The sequence below is a fragment of the Gorilla gorilla genome, chromosome 12, assembly GCF_029281585.2.
Source record: "Gorilla gorilla gorilla isolate KB3781 chromosome 12, NHGRI_mGorGor1-v2.1_pri, whole genome shotgun sequence".
In the NCBI taxonomy this organism is placed as follows: Eukaryota; Metazoa; Chordata; class Mammalia; order Primates; family Hominidae; genus Gorilla; species Gorilla gorilla.
In genome coordinates, this window is record NC_073236.2 from 46092156 (window position 1) to 46117417 (window position 25262).

At 39.7% G+C, this 25262-nt stretch overlaps 1 protein-coding gene across 6 annotated transcripts in view; it reads left to right on the top strand.

Moving 5' to 3' along the window:
• LOC101148472 (sulfotransferase 1C1) overlaps positions 1–25262 on the top strand; it is an 86125-nt gene that overhangs the window by 53214 nt on the left and 7649 nt on the right. The window contains exons 2-5 of one of the 6 annotated variants that reach the window (XM_031008199.3): positions 863–998; positions 4920–5046; positions 14442–14637; positions 17036–17164. In XM_031008199.3, the coding sequence (XP_030864059.3) occupies positions 5029–5046; positions 14442–14637; positions 17036–17164 (343 nt within the window). In that variant the 5' untranslated portion in view covers positions 863–998; positions 4920–5028. Of the gene's footprint in view, positions 1–862; positions 999–1941; positions 1991–4919; positions 5047–14441; positions 14638–15838; positions 15898–17035; positions 17165–25262 lie in introns of those variants that run through there. The other 5 variants (XM_055378362.2, XM_055378360.2, XM_055378363.2 and 2 more) reach the window with 5 other exon arrangements.

Genomic DNA, 25262 nt, shown 5'->3' on the forward strand with positions numbered 1-25262 from the left:
CATTAATTAATGTTAAGCCATTAATTAATATTCTGAGGCCTCATATTAAGCCTCATTAATATAATAAAATATATTTAAATACCATTTAAAATGCAAGTAGAACAAAAACATGCAAAATAACATTAGGATAAAAGTAGCTATAATTTTATGAAATAAATAAAAACAGATAGTGATTTTAGCAAATGTGCAAGATAACCACGCAGTGTGTCCACAAGAACATTTTATAAGAGAACTATTTGAAGTATCAGGGTAACTACACCGAACAAGTAAAACCAAATAAAAATGGTTAGCTTGCAATTATCAATAAATGAAAAAATGGAATACAAAACAACAACAAAAAGAGACTTCTGTGGCATTTTAAACCTTTGATTTTAATTCCACCAGAACATTGGGTACACTATAAACTAGGGATAACTAACAGGTCTTATCTTTTGCCAATTCTTCTCAATTGAAAGTGACTCTCTGGAAAACTATGTTAAGGAGAATTCTGAGGACACATATGGTTTCATTGGGAAACAGTTCCCTGTTCATTTACTGCTGTAAACTACAGGTACAAGAGGGAATGTGATGCTGCATATGACTCCTAATGCTGGCCGTTGTAATTCCAAACTTGTAATTTCTAAGTGGTTTGCCACTGCCAAGAAATAAGTGGTCATGGGACAAAACAGTTTGGAAGCAAGTGTCAGGCTGTGCTGCTGGGCTGATTGGCTGGAGTTCATCACCAGGGCTTTCATTAGTTACTACCTTGATCTCCTCCTTCAGTTGTTAAGCACTTAGATGCAACCCAATCCCTAACTTGCCTTAAGCAGGTCCTATATCAAGGGAAGAAAAGGAAAGGATTAATGCAAGAACCTCTCCACAGGCCCTCCTCTGTATGTCAGGGCTTCAGAACTCATGAACAATCCCGGAAGAAGGGACTAAAGGAAGCAAAGTCATCAAGAGTCCACAAACAGAAAACAAAGATCAAGGTCTTGAAAACTACTTTCTCTTGGAATCTTGTGAGTACTGGCTAAAAATCCTCCCACTGAATTCCCAGGGTAGATTCCTTCAAGATGAACAGATAGCAAGGTTAGGGAAGAAAGGAAAAGAGTCACTTTCTCCAGCACAAAAGAGAAAAAAAAATTTTTTTCAAAGATATGAAGGAGGAAAAAAATGTATTTCCAGCCCTTAGTCCCAAATTTCCCAAGGCCTCTGTCTATGGTGGCCTTATTAGATTAAAGGGAAACTCCTAAAGAATTAACTTAAATTCACTCTGAGCAAGTTACTACCAGGTCCTTCCCCTCCCTACAGGTGGGAGACATCTTGACCCACCTCCAAGTCATATGCTCCCAATTTCAATTTGTCTGTACTAAAACAGGGCCAGGATCTTCTCAATAGCACCCACACAGACCAAGGACATGCCCAGTCCTGGGTTCTGTGGCCAAGGGTATTAACTACAGAGCCACCTTTCACTGTCTGTTCACAGGAAATTGTTTTGAAAAGAACAGAGGAGCAAACTGGCAGCAGGTTCAGGGGTCCTGGCAAGCAGGCTACAGCTCCAGGGCAAGGGTGGGGAGCAAGGCCTGAGCAGAGGCTTCCATGCCTTTCCTTTGGCTGCACAAAGGATTTTCTCCTCTTAACTTACCATCCTCACAAAGGGCTCAGGCTATACAACTACAGACACTCAGATCTCACAGTCTGTATTCACAGACAGGCCTCAAAAAGCCTGTCTCAAAAGGCGACAGGAGGGCAATTCACAAGAGGTGAGTTCCAGGCACCCTGGAGCTGCAGCCCAGATAGTCATGACATTCCAAGGACATAGGAGAGGAAAAAGGGGGATCTTCTGCAAGTACCTGGACCTCAGATTAACCAGACCCAGAGGTTTCATGAAAGCTTTGCCCTTCACCCCAGTAACAGGTGGATGTTTTCCTGAAGGCTCCCCATGTGCTAGAGGCCCTGAGGCATGAACTTGAGCAGTGGAGACAGCACCTGTGTGCCTGGCACCAGCCAGGTAGTGGACTCTACTCTGACCTCTTCTCTGACCCCTCTGCACCATCGAGGCTCCTCCTGAATAAGAACCTCAGAGCTTAGCCCCCTTCTCAGGTGGGCATTGGTAATGAGCATGGAGGGGCCAGGCCCCCAGTGATCTCCTGGAGACCACTCTACAAGGGCCTCTGCAGCAGTATTGGCTTCTGGGCACTTCACCTTGTTTTGGAGCCCAGCAAAAGTGCATGAGGACACAGAAAATGTGTAGCTTGGGATAGAAGATACATCCCTAGCCTGACAGGGCACAATCCCATCCACCAGGGCAGGTGACTGGACTGGGCATCTGCAGGGAACCCTCACATGCTAGTTTTCTGGGCAAGTCCTGTCTCACACTTCCCCCACAGGCTTGGCTGTGGTAGAGGCTGGGTGCAGAGGGCCTGGATCTCCCTTGGGAGCCCAACATGAAACCCTCTCCTTCCCCAAGCATGGGGGAGCTGGCCATGAGCCAATTCATTTTGCACAGACTGGGGCTGAGTCTGCAAGTAACAGTAATGACCGTGTGCCATTGGTTAGCGCTAGGAAGGAAGCAAGCTCTAACTCAAGAAGAAAAGTATGTCTTCCTATCTCACAGGTGGATAAGCAAGTTCAAAGTCACTCAACAACAACAGAAATACAGCACCCACTTTGTGTTGCTTATCACCAGGCATCAAGGTGACTAGATGTGGTTCCTGCAATCAGAAAGCTGAAACCCATTTATTAATAGATTTCTAGAGCAAAGTCTGCTTAAGTGTCACTGTTTTCCTATGTCATTGAAATTGTTTTTACTAAACTTAATCTGTTTAACTTAGCTTTTTAATGAAGAAAATATTTGCTTTTTAGGTAAATGTTTTTATTTCCAGTCTAGGTGTAAGAACTTTAAAAAGTTTAAAACATGTATCCAGGGAGATTCTTTCTGCCAATTTACAGAATAAGTACCTTTTTTACTTAAGCCAAAAATAATAGATAAAAAAACTTCCAGTTCTGGTAACAAAACAGATGAGGTTTCTTGAAAACCCTCCCAACATAAACACAAGGATTTCTAGATAAATACAACCTCTCCTTTTCTTTTTAAATGTGGAGCTGCGCATGGAGGGAGGAAAGGACATTCCACGGTGCCCTGAAAGAAGGGACTACAGCCCAAGGCCCAGCATTGTAACCACCCAGTGGGTTCACCTTGCCCGCTGCCTAGACAGAGCTGATTTATCAAGACATGGAAATTGCAATGGAGAAAGAGTAATTCATGCAGAGCTGGCTGTGTGGGAGACTGGAGTTTTTTTAATACTCAAATCAGTCTCCCCAGCATTTGGGGATCAGAGTTTTAAAAGATAAATTGGTAGGGTAGGGGCTTGGGAAGTGGAGAGTGCTCATTGGTCAGATTGAAGATGGAATCATAGGGGGTCGAAGTCAGTTTTTCTTGCTGTCTTTTGTTCCTGGGTGGAGTGGCAGAACTGGTTGAGCCAGATTACCGGGGTCTGGGTGGTGTCAGCTGATCCATCCAGTGCAGGGTCTGCAAAATATCTCAAGCACTGATCTTAGGTTTTACAATAGTGATGTTATCCCCTGGAGCAATTTGGGGAGGTTCAGACTCTTGGAGCCAGAGGCTGCATGACCCGCTAAACTAATTTCTAATCTTGTAGCTAATTTGTTAGTCCTGCAAAGGCATACTGGTCCCCAGGCAAGAAGGGGGTCTCTTCAGGAGAGGGCTGTTATCAATTTTTTTTCAGAGTCAAACCATGAACTAGATACCATCCCAAAGTTAGTTCAGCCTATGCCCAGGAATGAACAAGGACAGCTTAAAGGTTAGAAGCAACATGGAGTCAGTTAGTTCCGATTTCTTTCACTGTCATAATTTCCTCAGTTTTAATTTTGCAAAGGCAGTTTCAGCATGGCAGGCAGGGTTGCTGGGAATGGTGAGTGCCCATCGCTGCATTTTCACTCCTGGAAGGTCAGGAGAGGAGAGCCTAAGGAAGGGAAGTAGAATTGCACAGCCCTAATCCTAGCTTGGATTTTTCAGAGGGCTCTGGAGGGGACTGTTCATCATCAGGGAGACAGTGGAGAAGCTCGACAGGGCCATCCCGGGCTGTGGGTGAACGGGAGGCTCCCCTTGGGATTTGCAACTGTGGACCTGAGCAACAGAGCAAAGTATGCAACTCATTTGCCAACCACCAAAACAATAAATGAACATAAAAATAAATCACAAGTTAGTAATATTCTGGACCACCTGGCAGGGGCAGGTTCAGAACTTCTCTGGAGAGAGAAGCCCTCAACCAGGCTGCAGAGGTTTGTGATGAACATCCTTCCTGAAAGTACACTTATCATCCAAAATGGAAACCACACTCAGAAGGAATCAGCAGAAAGCATTAGCAGCATAGTAAAACCTCCTACAACTTCAGGTAACAGAGTATGAATACATAGCCATTAATATTTCAAACTATAGATTAGACATAACAAAAAATGGAATCATTAGTACAGAAGAATAAATATCATCCACAACCCTACAGCTGCAGAATGTCTTTCTTGAAAGCTAGATAAAATATTGTCTAAAGTATATCTTCTTAACTATGTTGCTGAACTGGCAAAACCGTAAGGGAAATCCAGATAAATGAAAGAGAAATGAAAGCTCCTCTGAGGTACGGGAGGGCTCTCATTCCGACAGCCAGAGGGGCTGGGGGACAGCACACAAATCCCAAGACAACAGGAGGGGGTTCTGAGAAAAGACCAAATCTGAGAAAGCGCACCCTAAGAACTGCAGAATACAGTTCCCCTTGTTGGCATAGGTATGGGAGGAAAGAGAACAATTCTCACTGTGATTATGAAATCAGAAGCTGAATGTCACATGCATTGGCCACCCACATCGCATTATATAAGTAGTCTGACAAATGAATGAGACATTTTTCTCTTATCTTTCTCTTTAGAGAATTTTAAACCTATAGAAAAGTTGAAAAAGTGTGCAAAAAATACATTTGAACCCTCTTCTAGATTTGCCAACTTAATTTTGCTGCATTTTCAACTCAAGTTTGCTGCATGTACCCTTCCCCAAAGGTAAGCATATGTGGATGTATATGTACTGTACATGCACAGGCATGTTTATAGGCCCTGTCAATGCACAAATGCTTGTATAAGACCTGTATATGCATAGGCACATGTATATGCACTGCATATACATATGTGCATGTGTGTGTCCTGTATATACATATGTGCATGTACACACACATAAGTGTACTCTATTTCACTGAGCCATTTGAATGTAAGTTAAGGTCACTGTGACACTTTACCACTACATACTTCAGCCACTACCTCCTAAGATTGAGGACATTCTCTTGGTATCAGACCAATTAAACTTTAACCAAAAAAGCAATATTAGAAATAAAGATAGCATTTCATAATGTTAAAAGAAAAAATTCACCCAGCAGGGAAACTTTTCTGAACTGGTATGCACCCATCAACAGACTCAAAGTTATAGTGAGCAAAAATTGAGAAGATTACAAGAAATTGATCAGTTTTATAATTATTTTGGCTGTTCTATGTCCTTTTCCACTAAATAATGTATCAGACAATAAAGTAAATCTGTTGAGAATTTTAACAATGCAAGTAACAAACATCAGCCAAGGAAAGAGGAAAGGAACTGAGTTTATCATGTAATGAATCACAACACAGTGATTAGGATAAATGAACTAAATCCATGAAGGACTCTCTCATGCAGCCATAATCCCACTAAACATCATCAACAGTCACACTTCCTCAACTGTCTCAAGAGTATCTCATATAGCTTTAAAAAAAAAGGATCCAATCAAAGTATTTCTCTTTAGCCTCTTTTCATCTAGAATAGTCTCTGGTCTTTTTTGGTTTTTCATGGTATTAACCTTTTTGAGGAGTTCCGACCAATTGCCTTGTAGAATGTTCCACATTCTGGATTTAAATGATTGTTTCTTCTGTTTAGATTCAGATTAAGTAATTTTGGCAAAACATGGTCAAATATATTAACCAGATATTAACTAAATTAATAAATTTTTAAAAATATAAGTGAAAAAATCAAAAGGATGTGTACAATATTTTTATGTCCAAATTTAACTCATAGAAATTGTTTATTATAAATAAAAATAATTAAAATTATAAAAATATGAGGATGACACACAACCAATTCAGAAGTATGATTACAATTTATTATATGATTACAATTTTTACTCTAGGGAAAGAGAAAGGGATAGCAATTGGCAAAAAGGTTTTAGCTATCTGTAGTGTTGTGTCTATTTAACTAAAGCAAAATGTTAACAGCTTCTGAACTTTACTGGTACATACATAAGTGTCTGTTAGATTTCTCGCTGTTCTTTTGGTATATGTGCCTTATTTCATAATTAATAATTGAAAATATAAAACATAAACCCATAATTATTTCATTCGTTTGTGCAGTGGGATGCGGGGAGATGTGTGGAAACAGACATGAGAGTCAAATCCAGCATAACCTTCCATGGTGTCTCTGCTGGATGGGAGCCGTTACCACAGATTTCCAATATTCATGTTAACATATGATTAATGCCCTTCCTGAATTTCCTTTTCTCAACGGAAGTTAGATGGGAAGTGGAGTAATTTTCCTCTCCATTGTCAGACATTTCAGCCTTGTTTGGACCAAATTCTTTGAGGAGGAAAGCAATTGATCTACTTTTGGCTGCCCTGGCCACTAGAATCTAAAGTAGGTAGGAGGACAGCTGGCTCACGATTCACATCTGAAGAGAATATTCCTGCAATGATGAATCAAATCCACTAAGAACTTGAGAACAGCTGAATCTACTTTATGTAACAAGGACTACCTATTTCTAGCCCCAAACCACAAGGAGGAGCGTCACCACGTCCTCTGCCCACAGGGTCTCACTGTATTGCAAGTCTGGTCTGGGTCTTTTCCCACCAGCTCCTTGTCATGCTCTTGTCCACAGAGACCATCCATTCTATACTGGGAAGTCTTACAGGTGCTTCAGGGATATTATCTCTACAATCTGAACTCTTTTACCAAGATGTTTTTCACGTAGTCTTTACTACAGTCCACAGTCACTTGCCGGAAAGCCCTGGGTCCAGACATTTCCAGGACTAGAGTGTATGGATATAAGAAAGGTGACAGGACAAGTGTACCACATATTACACAATCTGGGAATTGCTTAAATTTTTTTTTTTTTTTTTTTTTGACGGAGTCTTGCTCTGCCACCCAGGCTGGAATGCAGTGAAGCGATCTCGGCTCACTGCAAGCTCCGCCTCCTGGGTTCACGCCATTCTCCTGCCTCAGCCTCCCGAGTAGCTGGGACTGCAGGCGCCCGCCACCACGCCCGGCTAATTTTTTTGTATTTTTAGTAGACACAGGGTTTCACCGTGTTAGCCAGGATGGCCTCGATCTCCTGACCTCGTGATCCGCCTGCCTCAGCCTCCCAAAGTGCTGGGATTAGAGGCGTGAGCCACTGCACCCGGCCAATTGTTTAATTTTTAAAGTATCAATTGATTTTTTTTATCAGGGCAGAAACTTAGAATGGTTTATATACAATATTTTAAAGGGGCTCAATTTGAGTCTACTTTGGGGACTCATTTTAATTTATAACAGGGAATCAACAATGTCTTACCTCAAGTCAAAGTAGTTTTTTTAAAACATTTTGGCAATTTTTTTAAGTTTTTTTGTCAATTGTGGTTATTAAGATGACAATCTAAAGGCTGTAGGAAGGTGTGAGTCATAGTTTTTCCTGACATCTTTGTAATTATCATAGTCTTTTTTGAATTAGGGAATAGACAGGTGTTAATTATAGAATATATGTCTCCCATATTTATAAGAAAGTTGGCTGGGTGCAGTGGCTCACACCTGTAATCCCAGCACTTTGGGAAGCCAAGGAGGGCTGATCACCGGAGGTCAGGAGTTCAAGACCAGCCTGGCCAATGTGGTGGGCGTCGTGGCGCACGCCTGTAGTCCCAGCTACTCCGGAGGCTGAGGCAGGAGAATCGCTTGAACCTGGGAGGCAAAGACTGCAGTGAGCCAAGATTGTGCCACTGCACTCCAGCCTAAGTAATAAAAGCAAAACTCCGTCAAAAAAAAAAAAAAGGAAGTTAATAAATCTGTTTCCCACTGTCAGTTGTACCTGGGGCTCTTATGTGGATATGATGACAGGTTGGCTAAAACATATACATTTAACAAATTGTAGGAGGAGTTAAGAATATTTATGAAGATATATTGAAAAACATGTAGATAACATATGACTTACACTTACATTAGGGTGGAGACCTAATATTTAAATATATTACAATTAGGCCCTATATGTAAAACGTTATTTTAGGATCCAAAGTCATGCAAATGTATAATTTTTATGAACCAACCACAACTAGTCTATGGTCCATGGTCTTTTTATTAGGAGAAAGTTACTGAAATCAGTCTATTGTCTAATTAAAGCTGTAGTTATGGCTGTTTTTAACAGGGGCTGGGGGTCAGTTAGTCAGTATCTAGTAAAGCTTCAGTTAAATTGCTTTAACATTGTTTATTTTGAGGCCAGTATTTGGCTGAGAAAAAGAAAAACCTGCGGCAGGTAAAACATAGTTTACTTTGTAAGTGTAGGATCGTGTGACTTAACTCTTGCCTGGCATGGCCTTAGGTCTTGTTTATAATTTGGAATTTTATTGTTAGAAAGAGTCTGTTTTGTCAGTCTTATGATTTTTATTTAATATTAATATTGGTAAGTTGTTGTGTCTAAACCATAAAAGGGAGGGGGCATAGCAAGGTGTGTCTGACTTCCCATCCCATCATGGCTGGGGAACTAGGTTTTTAAGGTTTTTTTCCCCTGGAGTTCTGCTGGAGTTCCAAAGACAAGGCTTTGGTTAACTTGAGTTGGTGTCAGATACTGGTGTCAACATTTAAGATTTGGCAGCAGTTGGTGACTTTTTTCTTTTTTTTTTTTTTGAGATGAAATCTCGCTCTGCCACCCAAGTTGGAGTACAGTGGCATGATCTCAGCTCACTGTAACCTCTGCCTCCTGGGTTTAAGCAATTCTCCTGCCTAAGCCTCCCAAGTAGCTGCAATTATAGGCGTGTGCCACCACGTGCAGCTAATTTTTGTATTTTTAGTAGAGACAGGATTTTACCATGTTGGCCATGGCTGGTCTCAAACTCCTGACCTTAAGTTATCCTCCTGCCTTGGCCTCCCAAAATGCTGGGATTACAGGTGTGAGCCATCATGCCCTGCCAGTTGGTGACTTTTTAGATGAAATATGTAAACTCAGGAGTCAAAACCCTGTAACTTAACGGCACAAGGATTAGTTAATAGCACCTGATAAGGATGCTTCTAAGTGGCTGGAGGTGATGATACCAGAGTCTATGATCTGACTGGAAGTTGTAAAAAGACTTTACAAGCTTGCAGTGATTAATTTTTATAGCTTTGAAAAGTCCCCAGTAATAAGTCTAAGTCAGAGACTTAGTTTAGAATTTTGATTTTGAGGACATTTATTAAAGATGTTAAAAGGCTCAAACCATTTGGTTGAAACAGAATTACAGATTATTGTAAAATGACAGTCATTTATTTAACAGAGTGATAATTAAAAGACCACAAAGGCAATACAGAAGGTTAAACAAATATGAAAACCTTAATTATTTTAAATCTCAGGTTTTTAAGTAATCAAAAACTTAATAAAGATAATAAAAAAATTATCTTGACAAAACACAAAATTATCTTGATAAAACACAAAATTATCTTGAAAAACTGTCTTTTCAAGCCAGTTATCAAAGAGGCAAAGAAAAACCTTTTGAAGTGTGACTGTTCTATTTTATGGGAAGTTGATTTAGGTAACCGGTAAGTCAAGCCTGATGAAAAAAAGTACTTGAGTTTAATCAGATGCAGGAAGAATGTGTTTAAGGTTATGAATATAGGAGGGAGATACATTACTCTTAGAAATTGTCTGAGAAGTTATTTGATTATATTGAATAATTTAGACATATTAAGAAAAGCCAAGAGTATAGAATCATGTTATACTGGAGGAAAATATTGGTTTTTTAGACCTTTAAGATAAAACATTTTAGTATCAGGCCACAAGTTAGAATTAGAGGGAAAAATTACAGGAGCTGATGTTTAAATATATTTAAACATATATACATACACACAAAGATTTAACAGCTTTTACCTTGGAACTCTTGCAATGAGACAGCATCACAAAAATCATTGGCCTATAAAAGATAGCTAGATCCAAATTATTTTTTATAAAATTGGGATCTGTCAATAGGCAATTCAGTGAAGACTGTGAACAAAAATTTTGGCTAAACTAGTTTTTATGGCAATTTGATTTTTTAAAAAACTTTTTTACCCTTCAATTTTTGTTTTAAATGAGTGTTTATTGCCTACAGAACTGGTTGAACTGTATAAGAAAAACAAAATCTCCAAATAACCTTGAATTGGTGGTACTATAAAAAGTGAGTTTTATCTCAACACCAGGAGTTTAATAGCAGTAGATTCAAAGCAGGAAGGAAAAAAAAATAAAGACAGAAATACAGAGTTTTAGAAGACTCTGCTTAATTCTATAGTTGTAGGTTAACCATTTGAGCTCTGAAGTTTTCTTGCTATAATTTGTCCATCAGTTCAAAATGTGTATAAAAATGGGCCATAATATGTAACCAGCTGGAGTCTCAGACAACCTGGCTTGCCTTTGAACTTTCTCATGTTTTTAAACATGTAAGCAAGAGTGCATAAAGATAACTGGCAGACAAATGAAAACGAACCAGTTCTCAAATTGGGTAAAAGTCCAGCAACTATTCCCCTTTCCAACAGGGTATACCAATCAAAGACAAAAACAAAGTGGCTTATTCAGAGGAAAAGCCCAAATGGAGGGGAAGGGAGTTCCTGATTATACAAACTGGAGCGACTTACCCAGTCCTGGAGTCCACTGACTCCCCGAGACACTGCTTCTCCTTGCACCAATGAAGCATTGTAGGTAGCTGATGCCACAACAGGGATAGAAGGAAGGATCCCCGAGACAAAAGTATTCTCAACAGTTGCTGGGACATCCCTGGAATCCTAGCCATGAGATCAGCTAGCCACAAGCAGATGGCACTCAACAAGTGGTTATTGTTCTGCCTGGTAGTGTAACTCTACCAGGTAGCAGCCCTGCTGTGCTGCTACAGCCAATTGCTCCATCTACTGGAAACCAGGAAGGATAGACCACCTGAGGCACACAGCCACATGTTGGGCTCCATAATTTTAACCAAACCCAGATTCAGCTGCCCGCCACTCGAAAGAGAAACATGAGAGACAAGAGTTGGTGGAAGGAAAAGCAGATTTTTTAAGAGAGCAAGCAAACCAAGAAGATGGCAGACTAGCATCTTAAAGTACCATCTCAAGTCACTACAAATTTTAGGCTGTTTTTATGTTAAGGGCAAGGGGAAGAAGAGAGGGTGGCAATAAAGAGGTGAATGACAATCTGAGTGCCAGCGAGGGTCTGAGGAGGTTAAGAACTTTTTTGTCTTTGGCCAGGTCACAATGCTTTTATAAATGTTTCAAAAAACATAATTGTTAACATAGTTTTTTTTTAATCCCAGAGTTAGTTTTTAAAACTACATGATTGTTATTTTTATATATTATCTCAGTACTCCAAAATTATCTCAGCCTACATATAAAATGAGTTAAAGGCCCCTTCAACAAAAATAGTTAGTTACATTAATTCTTTTGCTATTTCACTATTACATGACCTCCTGCCTTCCTCTTATAAGAACACTTCTGATCACATTGGGCTCACCCAGATAATGCAGGATAGTCTCCCCATCTCAAGGTTTTTTCACTCAATCACATGTGCAAAGTCCCTTTTGCCATGGAAGGTGACATATTCACAGTTTCCAGGCATCAGGACATAGACACCTTTGGGAGACATTATTGTGCCTATTGCTTCATTCTTCCCAGTGCTGTGTGATTGCAGAGGAAGTTAGTGAAAGGGCTCCTTCCTGTTCAGAGGCCAAGGGGAAGTGTGTCCCTCTGAACACACACATGGATGTCTTGATAGTCCCCAGCGACAGGATTCAGCTGCAGCTCCACATTCCCTCAACATAGCACTGGTGGCATCTGGCCTAGGTCACAGGAGCTACAGGAGTCTGCTGAAGAAGGGGTGCTAGGGGTCATATTTCTGGTCACAGGGGCTCTGCCTAGTTCCATTCATAAAATACCACAAGGAAATATGGTTTGGTACAAAAGTGATGAACAAGTAATAAGTGTATACTTTCCAATTTATAGGATAAGCTCTTAATATATTCTGTGCTACCTCCCTGGAACAGATAACATCTATTTGACTTTTTTTTTTCTGAGCTAAATGAATGACTTAATCCTTTCTCTTCCAGAACATAGTGTCTAAAGTGGAAATAGAGATTTTTCCAAATGTTAAAGATGCATTAAAAGACATATGGCCAACCTTAGTGGGCCGGGCATGGTGGCTCACGCCTGTAATCCCAGCACTTTGGGAGGCCAAGGCAGGCGGATCACAAGGTCAGGAGATCAAGATCACAGTGAAACCCCGTCTCTACTAAAAATACAAAAAATTAGCCAGGCGTGGTGGTGGGCGCCTGTTGTCCCAGCTACTCAGGAGGCTGAGGCAGGAGAATGGTGTGAACCCGGGAGGAGGAGCTTGCAGTGAACCGAGATTGCGCCACTGCACTCCAGCCCGGGCGACAGGGAGAGACTCTGTCTCAAAAAAAAAAAAAAAAAAGCTTAGTGGAGTTACATTTTAGAGTGTTTTAAAGAACGAGTTGAAGATTGATTACCTAGGAGCATGGGTATAGGGACACAAAACAGGGTCATGAAAGGTCTAAGGTTGTTCAGGAGATCGAAGTAAGTTCAACGATGATGAGAAAACACAGGTCATGGGGGCAAGGGAGTGATGGGAGATGAAAAGGGATGCCCATCAAGGACCAGATTCTCTCTTCTTTGAGGCTTCCTTTGGAATAGTTCATAGATCACATTTCTGCACACTTGAAAAATCATACCATCTTTTTAATATCTCAAAATCCTACCCAAACTGAGAACAACTTCTAAAAGGACTCATTAGAACATGTCTTCCGTTTAGGAGGAAGCAGTAGCACTACCAGGTACAGTGTTAACTCCTGCCATGGTTGACTCCATTGGCCTGCAGAAACTTTCCACCTTTGCAATTGCTCCTTTAAGTTAATATCTACATCTCCATGGCCCTATTAAAGCTATCCTACTAGGCACTGGAAACCCATCAATTTTGTTCCTAAATGAGATCATGAATACCACAGAAAATGTGTGCTGGAAGCACATTACATATTTCTGAAACATCAATTTATTTTTTTTTTCAGACGGAGTCTCACTCTGTCACCCAGGCTGGAGTATAGTGGTGCAATCTCGGCTCACTGCAACCTCCACCTCCCGTGTTCAAGCAATTCTCCTGTCTCAGCCTCCCAAGTAGCTGGGACTACAGGTGCATACCACCAAGCCTGAATAATTTTTGTATATTTAGTAGAGACAGGGTTTCACCATATTGGCCAGGCTGGTCTCGAACTCCTGACCTCGTGATCCACCCGCCTCAGCCTCCCAAAGTGCTGGGCTTACAGGCGTGAGCCACTGTGCCCAGCCTGAAGCATCAATTGTACTTGCACCTTCTGGGTAGAAGGAAATTATTTTTACATGAAACATTAATAAGTACATACTAAGATTCACTATAGTGAACTAAAGTGAACTACTATGGGAACAATGATGACATCCCAAGCTAGTTTGAATTCCTCCCCCAGCAAAATGAAGTTCCTCCATAGCTGCCATATTGCTCTTCCACAGAGATTTGGGCAGGCTTTGAGATCTAGAGTTGTAAACATGCAGGGAAATTTCTATGTAACCCAGACCGCCAGACTGAAACCTTCTGAAGATCACTGTCTTATAGAGACCCAACATGACTTAATGAAGCCTGTTCTGTGCCTTCTCCCAGCTCTGTGGTAGGCTGGGTCAGATGCAATCTAGTGGGCCCACCCCTAGCCTGCTTCAGTACTGGCTTGCATCCAACCAGTCTAAGCACTGACTGCATGAGAGGCTTCCTTTCCTTGCTCAAATTTGACAAAAGTCTGTGAACTGAGTGGCCCCTCTGTCCCTGGGCTCCACGCCAGGGCCTCTGCTTGTGGCTCAGGCCTCAGGCATCTCTGATGAGCCAACATAAACCAGCTCTTGGCTAAGAAATCTCCCAGGTTTGTGGTCCTCCCTAGCGTCCATCCCCATCAGAGGTGCACTTATTTCTTTACCATCTTTCTTTACCCAAAATCAAAGCTATTTGCAATTCTCAGGCTCCCACAGTTTTTACTTCTCTCACTTAAATTAACATGAAACACAGTAATGAATTCCCACTATGTGTCTCTTCTGACTCTCTCAGACAATAGTCTTTTTTAAAAAAGGACTGACTGTTCTAAGTATTAGAAATGACACAACACACCTTTGTTTTAAGCAGCTGTCCAGTCCTCCCAGTAAGATGTCCTTGGAGAAGATGAAAGAGATTCAGCTGGAGGAAAAATATCTATACCCAGAAACTAGAGAAGTGAATGGAATCCTTATGGCCAAAATGATTAGTGATAATTGGGACAAAATCTGGAATTTCCAAGCAAAACCTGATGATCTCCTCATTGCAACCTATGCAAAGGCAGGTGGGTATGAGGAAATGGCAGGAAAGGCAGATTTAGCAGAGCACTGACACCTGGAGTGAGTCTCCCAATTTAAAAATGCAGGTTTTCACCAGTGCTGGCCCTGGAAAAAATGAAAACCAGACTTGCTCATGATCTCCAATCCTCTACAATCCAAGATCTTCCTTTTATTTGGTCCCTGTAAAAGAGATTGCCAGAATCCCAAATCCCCAAAGGACTGAAGGAATTACAAAGAGCACAGAGGTTCTTACAGTAAACTTGCCAACCAGCCAGTCCTTGCTCCCATCTGGTAAGCCAGAATTAACCACAGTTCTTGCCCTTAAGAAGCTCCTTCCAGTGGAGGAGACAGATGTGGAACTGAATGCTTTCACCCCCCTATAAAAAGTACTGACAGAGTTGGGGCCAAAATTTATGTGAGTATGATGGGGAAGATGTGAGAAAGGGAAGGTGGCATTTACCAGCATCTTATGAAAGGAAGAGGAGTTTGTGGGAAAAGCAAAAGTCAGAAATGGCAAAGAGCATCCTAGGCTTGTGCAGGGTGGAGGAATGGGAACATCACCACCAGCAAGACTGTGATGATGCCTCATAATCCCCATGTTATCTGAATATGTAATTTCAGACAGTGTGACCAAGTGAGGTAAAGGACTTTGATGAGTTTGGGAAAGTCTCTCAGTGGTCACTTGACTCAACATGAAGAAATCCATAACCAGAAACATTTCAGAAAAGGGTCCCTTCACCACATTTCATGGAAATGTGTTTCTGTCCTCTCTTTGGCTCCAACCTCCCCTCCTTAGCCTCACTGCCTTCTTATTAACTCAGCATTGGCTGGCCAGGGCTTTCTTAATAAACGTAGGTAGGGGCTTGCTATTAGTAGGTTTCAGTTTCTCTAGAATCTCCTTTCTGTTTGATTTGCATTGGACACTTTTCTTTGCCCAGATGTGAAGGTAAACCTGTATTACCTAAGGGCAGAAATTTTGTTTTGGTTTGCATGGGAAATTATGCAGTTGGCCCCAAGGCCCTCCATCCCAAGGCCTCAATACTTCCCCAGTCTTACTCCCCCATCTCTCCCAGCACCTTTCAACTTACTGTGAGCCCTCCTTCCTTCCCAGTGTGGAATATGCATGCCTTTGTCTTAGCTCCTGAGGCTCCTCACCTAGGATGCTGTGCCTCCTTTGTGAAGATGGACATTCTATTCCCACTTCAGCCCTTCATTTCAGAGCTACCATCCCCTTCCTTCACTGAGCCCTGTTGACGCCTTCTGCAGTGAGTCTGCCCTCCTCTGAACTCCCGGAGCCCTTTACACATTTTTACAGCCCTTCCTGGAACAGTTTCTCTTTCGGCTATGTGTATGGGTCTCATGTTTCAGTCAGCATCAGGTTTGGTTGCAAGCCACAGAGACATCAAAAGTAGTAAGAAGAAAATGGATATTTGGTGGACAATTAGCTCTCTCTGCTTCAGTCCACCTTTTTGCCTACCCACACGTCCATTTACAGTCCTCTTCTGTGTCAGTTAAGATTCTATTTGACTACAAGTGTTAGAAAACCCAAAATAACACAAAGGGAAAAGCAGTCAGGAGGCTGGTAGCCTGGGGCTGAAACAGCGGCTGCCTTGGTCATGAGCCGCCCTGGTCCCTTCTAGCTTTCTGCTCCACCATCCTCAGGTGTGGCTTTTGAGTTTATGGTCCAGTATGACTGCTGGGGCTCCAACCACCACAGGCACATTCCAAATACTAGCAAGGAGGTAGGAAGGAAGGAATAAGGTCATATTCTTTCCTTTCATGACAGGTTCCCAGAATTTACTGGCATGGCCACATTTATCTGCAAGAAATAGTAGAAAATATAACCTTTGAGCCAAACAACTATATGCCAAGTTAAAAATTGAGAATCTATTAATTTGAAAGGGAAGGGAAGAATGCATAGTAGCTGTGGCAAGAAGCAGTCTCTGTCACATCTTACCTCCTCCCAAAATATTGTAAGCTTGTTAGAGCAGTTATAATGACTAATTCATCTTTGTATCTCTGTACTTTCATTTGCTTCAATATTCAACCACGAAGCTACATTCATTAGGGACAAAGCCCCATGGTATGTACTAGGAACAAAGGAAAAAAAAAATGAGTCCCTACCTCCAAAGAGCTCTTAGTGGCAAGGAAGCTAATATGTAAGCAGACCATGATAATCAATGAGCGCAGATGGGGGCTGGTGCTCAGAGGAGAGGCCCCATCCACTCTGGGTGGCAGGCGGAAGCCCCGCTCACCTTGGGGGTCATGTGGAAGAGAGGGCGGGTGAGCTGATCCTGCTTAACACTCAGCAATTGGGAGATTAACTAAATACATGAGTAACCATGAAAATAGAATTAAATTATGCCACGAGTGGGTGAAGATGAGAATAACCAATGCTTCTAGGCACAACCTGGACACAGGAGATTGTGGACATGATCCAAAATGATGGGGATGTGCAGAAGTGCCAGAGGGCCAACACATTTGACCGCCATCCTTTCATCGAGTGGACGCTGCCCCCACCCCTCAACTCAGGTAAGTTTGCCCGAGTGAGACCTACGGGGTTGGAACCACTGTTCTGGGTCAGTTTTCACCTAAGAGGAAAATCATTTCTGCAGTTAGCCTTTTAGAAACTATGTCCATAAGGAACTGGGAAGAAGTTTGAAGGAGGTTCATGTCAAAACACCTGGGGAGAGAAGTACTGTCATAAATGATTACACTTTACACCAAATATACTAAGAAATGCAAGACATAGAAGGCACCCTTGAAGATTTTGTAATCAAGTTGGGAATAAAGGACATGTTTTTATAAAGCCAATTGTAATAAATAGTAGTTTTCACAGTAGGAGACAAGCCTTTGGTGGGAAGGCATAGACGTTAAAATCACACAGTCCAGCTTCAAATGCCGGTATAGATTTTTTATCTCGGTACCTTGAGCAAGTCATTAAGCATCTCAAAGCTTAATTTTTCTTCATTTGTAAAATAATAATACCTAATATGTATTGAAACCCTATTATTGATCGGGACAATTATTTCAGCAAGATTTATTGAAAAATATTTTTTAATCTTTCCTCCCATTGAATTGTCTTGACTCTTTTGCCAAAATTAATTAACTGTTTATGTATGGGTATATTTCTGGATTTTCGATTCTGCTTCTCTCCTTGATGTATCAGTCTTTATGCCAATATTACACTGTTTTATAATAATTCCTGTAGTTTTCTAAGTTTTGAAATTAAGTAGAAATAAGACCTCCCCATTTCTTTCTCTCTCTCGCTTTTTTTTTTTTTGCTTTAGCTATTCTAGTATCTTTGCATTTTCATATAAATTCTATAATCAAGTTGTCAGTTCCTACCAAAATCAACAGGCAAACAAAGAAACAAAAACCTTCTCATATTTTGGCTGGGATTGCATTAAATCTATACATCTATTTGGAAAGAATTAATACCCTAACAAAATTGGCTTTTCTGGCCTATGGAAGTGCTTTATGTCTCCAATTATTTAGAATGTTTTAAATATCACTCAGTAATGATTTACAGCTTTCATTATGCCTGTCACATCTTCAGTCAAATTTAATCATAAGGATTTTTATTATTTTATTAAAATATATTTTAATATTGTTGTATTTTAATTTTTATTTATATGTTGCTGATAGGTTGAAATATGTTGATTTTTTGTTGGCCCTTGTATCTTGCAACTTGACTTATTAGTTCTAGATTTTTTGTACTTTTCGATTGGATAGTGGATTTTCTACACAGACAATGATGTCTTCTTTGAATGAAGACAATTTTACTTCTTGCTTTCTAGTCTTGATTTCTATTTCTTTTTTCTTGCCTTATTTCACTATCATCTGGAGTCTCCAGTGCCGTATTGAATAGAAATAATTAGAGCAAACATTCTTGCCTTGTCCCTGATCTTAGTGGAAAAGGATTTGCTCTTTCACCATTAAGTATAATATTAGATGCAGATTTTTTTAGGTATCATTTATCAGAGTGAAGAAGTTTCTTTTTATTCCCTGTTTTTGCAGAGTTTTTAATAATAAACTGCTGTTGCATTTAGTCAAATGTTTTTTGACTTGGGAATTCAATTCATGTATTTAAATTCATTCTTTGTTTAGGGCTATCAATTTTTGTCTGATCATCGTTTTAAATGTACTTGTTTTTAATATGTACAGTTTTGTTACATTTAATTTCACTACATTTTTCAGAATTTTTGTAATTTTATACCAGTGGCGTTTAGCGGAAGTTTTTAACTTCCAGATGAAAGTGCTTCTTTGGTTTTTGTCTTTGTGTTTGATTTCTAGTTTTATTGCATTGTGATAAGAGACTATTGTTTGTAAAATGTCAGTGCTATGAAATCTACTGATGTTTTACTTGTGTCTTAATATATAATTATTTTGTGAATTTTCTATGTTTGCTTGAGAAGAAAGTATATTCTCTATTACCCAAAAGATTTAATATATTATATTGTTTAAACACTTTGTATTCTTCTCTTTTTTCCAGTTGACTTATTTTGCACTGAAAGTTAAAATATCCTATTATTAATGTGTTCTGTTTGCATCTGCTGTGGTTTCTGTTTTGCATAAGTGGTTACTTGATTATGTGGTACATAGATATCTGTGGTTACTATATTTTATTAGTATAATGGAATCTTTCACATTATGAAGTTTCTTCTTTGTGTCATACATATTTGGGGTTGAATCTTAATTTATCTTATAGCATCACAATCCTTGGTTTCTTTTTTTAATTTTTAACATTTGTAGGTTCATAGTCAATGTATATATTTACAGGAAACATGAGATGTCTTAATACAGGCACACAGTGCATAATAATTACATCATGGAGAATGGGGTATCCATCTCCTCAGGCATTTATGCTTTGTGTTACCAACAATCCAACTATACTCTTTTAGTTATTTTAAAATTTACAATTAAATTGTTATTGACTATAGTCACTCTGTTGTGCTAACAAATAGTAGGTCTTATTAATTCTTTCTAACTAATTTTTGTACCCATTAACCATCCCCACATCCCCCACAAACACCCACACTACCATTCCCAGCTTCTGGTAACCATCTCCATGAGTTCAATTTAGATTTTTAGTGAGAATATGCAATGTTTGTATTTTTGTGCCTGGCTTATTTCGCTTAATACAATGATCTCCAGTTCCATCCATGTTGTTGCAAATGACAGGATCTTTTTTTATGGCTGAATAATATTCCCTTTAAGACAGCAAATTCCCTTCTGGCCCAAAGTGTGTCTATCCATTCATGTGATGGAGACTTACCTTGCTTCCAAATCTTGGCTATTGTGAACAGTGCTACAACAAACATGAGATTGCAAATATCTCTTTGATATACTGATTTCCTTTCTTTTGGGTAAATACCCAGCAGTGGGATTGCTGGATCCTGTGGCAGGTCTATATTTAGCTTTTTGAGGAATCTCCAAAGTGTTCTTTATAGTGGTTGTACTAATTTACATTGCCAACAACAGTGTAGAAAAGTTCCCTTTTCTCTGCATCCTCACCAGCATTGTTTATTGCCTGTCTTTTGAATATAAGCCATTTTTGCTAGGATGAGATGATATTTCATTATAGTTTTGATTTGGATTTCTCTGATGATCAATGATGTTGTGCATCTTTTCATATGCCTGTTTGCCATTTGTTTGTCTTCTTTTCAGAAATGTCTATTCAAATCTTTTACTCATTTTTTGATTGGATTATTGGATTTTTTCCCATACAGTTGTTTAAGCTCCTTATATATTCTGGTTATTAATCCCTTGTCAAATGGGTAGTTTGCAAATATTTTCTCCCATTCTGTGGATTTTCTCTTCACTTTGTCGATTGTATTTTTTGCTGGGCAGGACCTTTTTAACTTGATGTGATCCCATTCGTCCATTTTTGCTTTTGTTGCCTGTGCTTATGGGGTATTACTCAAGATAATTTTGCCCAGACCAATGTCCTGAAGAGTTTTCCCAATGTTTTCTTGTAGTCGTTTCATAGTTTGAGGTCTTAGGTTTAAGTCTTTAATTCATTTTGATTTGATTTTTGTATACAGTAAGAGATAGAAGTCTAGTTTCATTTTTCTGCTTATTGATACCCAGTTTTCCCAAGCACCATTTTTTGAAGAGACTGTCTTTTCCCCAGTGTATATTCTTGGCACCTTTGTCAAAAATGGTTCACTGTAAGAGTGTGGATTTGTTTCTGGGTTCTCTATTCCATTCCATTGATCTGTGTGTCTGTTTTTATGCTAGTACCATGGTGCTTTGGTTTTTTGAAGTCAGGTAATGTGATTCCTCCAGTTTTGTTCATTTTGCTTAGGATAGCCTTGGCTCTTCTGGGTTTTCTGTGGTTCCATGTAAATTTTAGGATTGTTTATTCTATTTCTGTGAAAAAATGTCATCAGTATTTTGATAGAGATTACATTGTATATATAGATTGCTTTGGGTAGTATGATCATTTTAACAATATTGATTCTTCCAATTCAGGGACACGGAATATCTTTCCACTTTTTGGTGTCTTCTTCAACTTCTTTCATCAGTGTTTTATAGTTTTCATTATAAAGATCTTTCAGTTCTTTGATAAAGTTAATTCCTAGGTGTTTAATTTTATTTGTAGTTATTATAATCAGGAGTACTTCTAAAATTTCTTTTTCAGATCATTCACTGTGTCAGAAATGCTACTTATTTTTGTATGTTGATTTTGTATCCTGCTGTTACCAAATTTTTTTATCAACTCTAATAGTTCTGTGGAGTCTTTAGGATTTTCCAAATATAAGATTATATCATCTGCAAACAAGGATAATTTAACTTCTTCCTTTCCAATTTGGATGTCTTTTATTTCCTTCTCTTCTCTGATTGTTCTAGCTAAGACTTCTACTACTGTATTGAATAACTGTGGTGACAGTGGGCACCTTTGTCATGTTCCAGATTTTAGAGCAAAGGATTTCAGTTTTTCCCCATTCAGTATGATACTAGCTGTGGGTCTGTCATATATGGCTTTTATTATGTTGAGGTATGTTTCTTCTATACCCAGTTTTATAAGGGTTTTCATCATGAGTTCCCACATGCTCCAGAGGTGGCATCTGGGAGCCAGAGACTACAGTCAAAAACCTTAGAAGTCTACCTGGTGTTCTATTGTACTGTGACTAAACCGGCATTCAAACCACAAGATGTAGTCCTGCCCACTCTTCCTTTCCCTTTTCAAAGGCAGAGGAGCCTCATCCCATGGCCACCGCTACCACAGGCCCATAGGGAATACTGCCAGACTACCACTGATGCTCCCTTAAGGCCCAAGGGCTCTTCAGTCAGCTTGTGGTAAATGTTGCCTGGCCTGGGACACACCCATCAGGGAAGTAGTCTCCCCTCTGCCCCAGGGAAGGTCCAGAAATGTCATCCAAGAGTCAAGTTCTGGAATTAGAGAGTCTCCAACAGCCTACTTGGTGCTGTACCCCACTGTGGCCAAGCTGGTACCTGAAGCCAGCATGTCTCAAGGTCTAATTCAAGGCCCTCAACATAGTATCTGAATGATGCTGCTGGTTATTCAGGGCCCAGGGACTTTTCAGTTAGCAGGTGATGAATGCTGCCGGGATTCATTCTTTTTTTTTTTTTTTTTTTTTTTTTGAGACAGAGTCTCACTCTGTCGACCAGTCTGGAGTGCAATGGTGTGATCTTGGCTCACTGCAACCCCCGCCTCCCAGATTCAAGCGATCCTCCTGCCTCAACCTCCCAAGTAGCTGAGATTACATGCGCGTGCCACCATGCCTGGCTAATTTTTGTATTTTTAGTAGAGATGGGGTTTCACCATATTGGCCAGGCTAGTCTCGAACTCCTGACCTCGTGATCCGCTTGCCTTGGTCTCCCAAAGTGCTAGGATTACAGGCATGAGCCACCATGCCTGGCCAAGACTCATTTTTAAAGATCCTTCCCTTTAAGACAGCGGATTCCCTCCTGGCCCAAAGTGTGTCTAGAAATGTCTGGGAGCTAGGACCTGGAAGGGAGAGTTCAAAACTCTGACCTGTGCCCTATCCTGCTGTGACTGAGCTGGTATCCAAGATGCAAGACAAACTCCACCCCACTCTTCCCACTTCTCTCCTCAAATGGAAGTAACAGATCTCGTTTGGTCCTATGAGCTGTGCGGCCTGGAAATAGGGGAGGGATGATGCCAGCACTCCCTTAGTCACATGGGCTGGTATCTCAGTAGGTCATATACCCTGACCAGTCCATTGTCTCTGAGCCCATTTCAGCACTAGGACTCTCCTAGGAGTGGCAGTCCTTGTGGCCTAGACTGCCTTTTGCGTTTATTTACAACCCCAAAGCACTTTGGACCTCAGTGGCAAGGCTTGCAGGAACTCAAATTCCAACCACTGGAATCAGTGATTCCCATCTGATTAGGGCTGGTTTAAATGCTCTCTCCATGGGCAGGCGCCGGCTGAGTTTGGTCCGATTTTGCTTTCTGCTGTAAGAAGACGGCACTGAGTTCAATGCCTCACAATTGCTGTGCTCTCCCTACCCCAATGAACAGAAATGCTTTCAGCACCACACTGCCACTTCATGGGGGCGAAGGAGGGGTGTTGTTGGTAATTCAAGAGTCATATTTTGTTTTGTTTTGTTTTTAACCTCTTCAGTACCTCTTTCAGGGATACAAAGTTAAAACCAAGTACTGTGAGTGCTCATCTGATTTTTGGTTCTTATGAAGGTGCTTCTTTGGTATAGATAGTTATTAAGGTGGCGTTCCTTGCACGGCAGAGGGGGCAGAGAGGTGGCATGATCAGTGGAGCCTTCTATTCATCATCTTGCTCTCCACAATCCTTGCTTTCTTATAGTTTTCATTGTGTTTTATATCTTTATCCATTCTTTTATTTTTACCTTATATTAATTATTATGTTTCCAGGTATTCACTTGTACAATGCATATAGTTAGGTTTTATGAGCCAATATGAAAAATATTAATAGGTTATTTAAACCACTCACATTTATTGATATGACTGACATGTTTGGTCACGATTATGCCATATCATCATTTGTTCAAATTACTGTTGTAAAAAGTAATATTTACTGTGTTTCTTTCCCTATTTAGTATATCCTTTTTATTTTCCTTTTTGTTTTAAAAAAGTGGGGGATTGTTTGTTTCGATGGTGTTTGTATTTAGAAAAGTTTGTATTTTTTTGTAGTGGTTGCTTGTGTATTATTACCCTTTACAAAACCTTAATTCCTCCTTTCTCTTACTTAACTTTTTACTATCTGATCTGCTGGTTTCAAAGGAATACTGTGACTCCCCCTATTAATTATACAACAGCAAATAATCATATTTCAAATATTAAGTTGTATTATTACTACTTTGTGGGAACCTATAAGGTTTACACATTATTCTTCTACGCTTGATCTATCCTCATTAATTCAGTTGTAATATTATATAATGTGAAATATTCACCATTGATCCTTTTTGCAAAGATTTCCAAGTCATTTATTGATTGGATGGAACCTATTCTAGCTAACTGATCAGGAAAGGCACATGTGTACTGTATTCCCTACTCCTTGCACATTTAAACCTTTTTTTTATCTATCCTTGATACTTAAAGCACAGCCTGCCTGGGGATAACAACTTTCTTTCACATTTTCTGTCCTTAATTTCTTTAAAATGTTGATCAACAGTTTCTTTGCTTTTTATGATGTTTTCAGGAGTCTGATGCCAGTTTGGTTCTATTCACCTTCAGGATTATTTCATCTTTTGCATGAGGCATGATTTTTTTTAATCATAAAATATAATAATTTTACCATATATTTCAGAGTTGATCATTATGAATCAACTTTCCCAATACCCCATGGTTAACATATAAATTCCAGTCTTTTTCTCCAGAAAATGTTTCAGATTACAGGTTTAAATACTAGTTTTATTCCACTGTTTTCATTTTCTTCTCAGGGACTCCAACTTCTACTAATGTTAGACCTTCTTCATCTGTCTTCAATGTCAGCCACTTGCTCTCTGAAACCTTTTACTTCTTTCTTTTTCTTGTGTCATTGTCTTAATTGTTTTAGTGCTTTTCTTCAATAGCATTTATATTTTCATTTAAATCTACTCCCCATTTATCCACTTTATAATTTAATTTTTAAAGCTATTTTTGCCTTTTCTTCTACTTCTTTGTTGAGTTCAATCAAATCTTTTTCACTTTCCTTTTTTGTCCACGTCTGTCCTTACTTTTTGTACTTCTGATTTCAGATTTTATTTTCATATTCTCAAATGTTCGTTTCAAGATATTTAATTTAGTTTAAAATGTTGCGTTTTCATTTTCAGCTTTGTAGTTGATTTTGTGGGGATTTGTTTTTTTTATTTGACTCTTGGATCTTTATAGTAGCTTTGTGTCAATGAAATCTGTGTTTTTCTCCTATTTTTATATACTTCATGAACATAGTTTCTAGTTCGAAAACATCCTCTTCTGTCAGTTCTGCCTTCTTCTGAGCAGTTTTGTTTATAAGTATTTAGTACTGGTTAGTGGGGAGGAGAAGAAATTGGCATGCTTTTTCTTTCTCTCTTTTATGCAAAATTTTTACTTTGATTTTCTCCCTCTTGCTTCCTTCTATCCCTTTACTGCTGTGCCTCCAAGGAGAACTTCCCTTTCCTTACATATCTCATTCTCCATCAG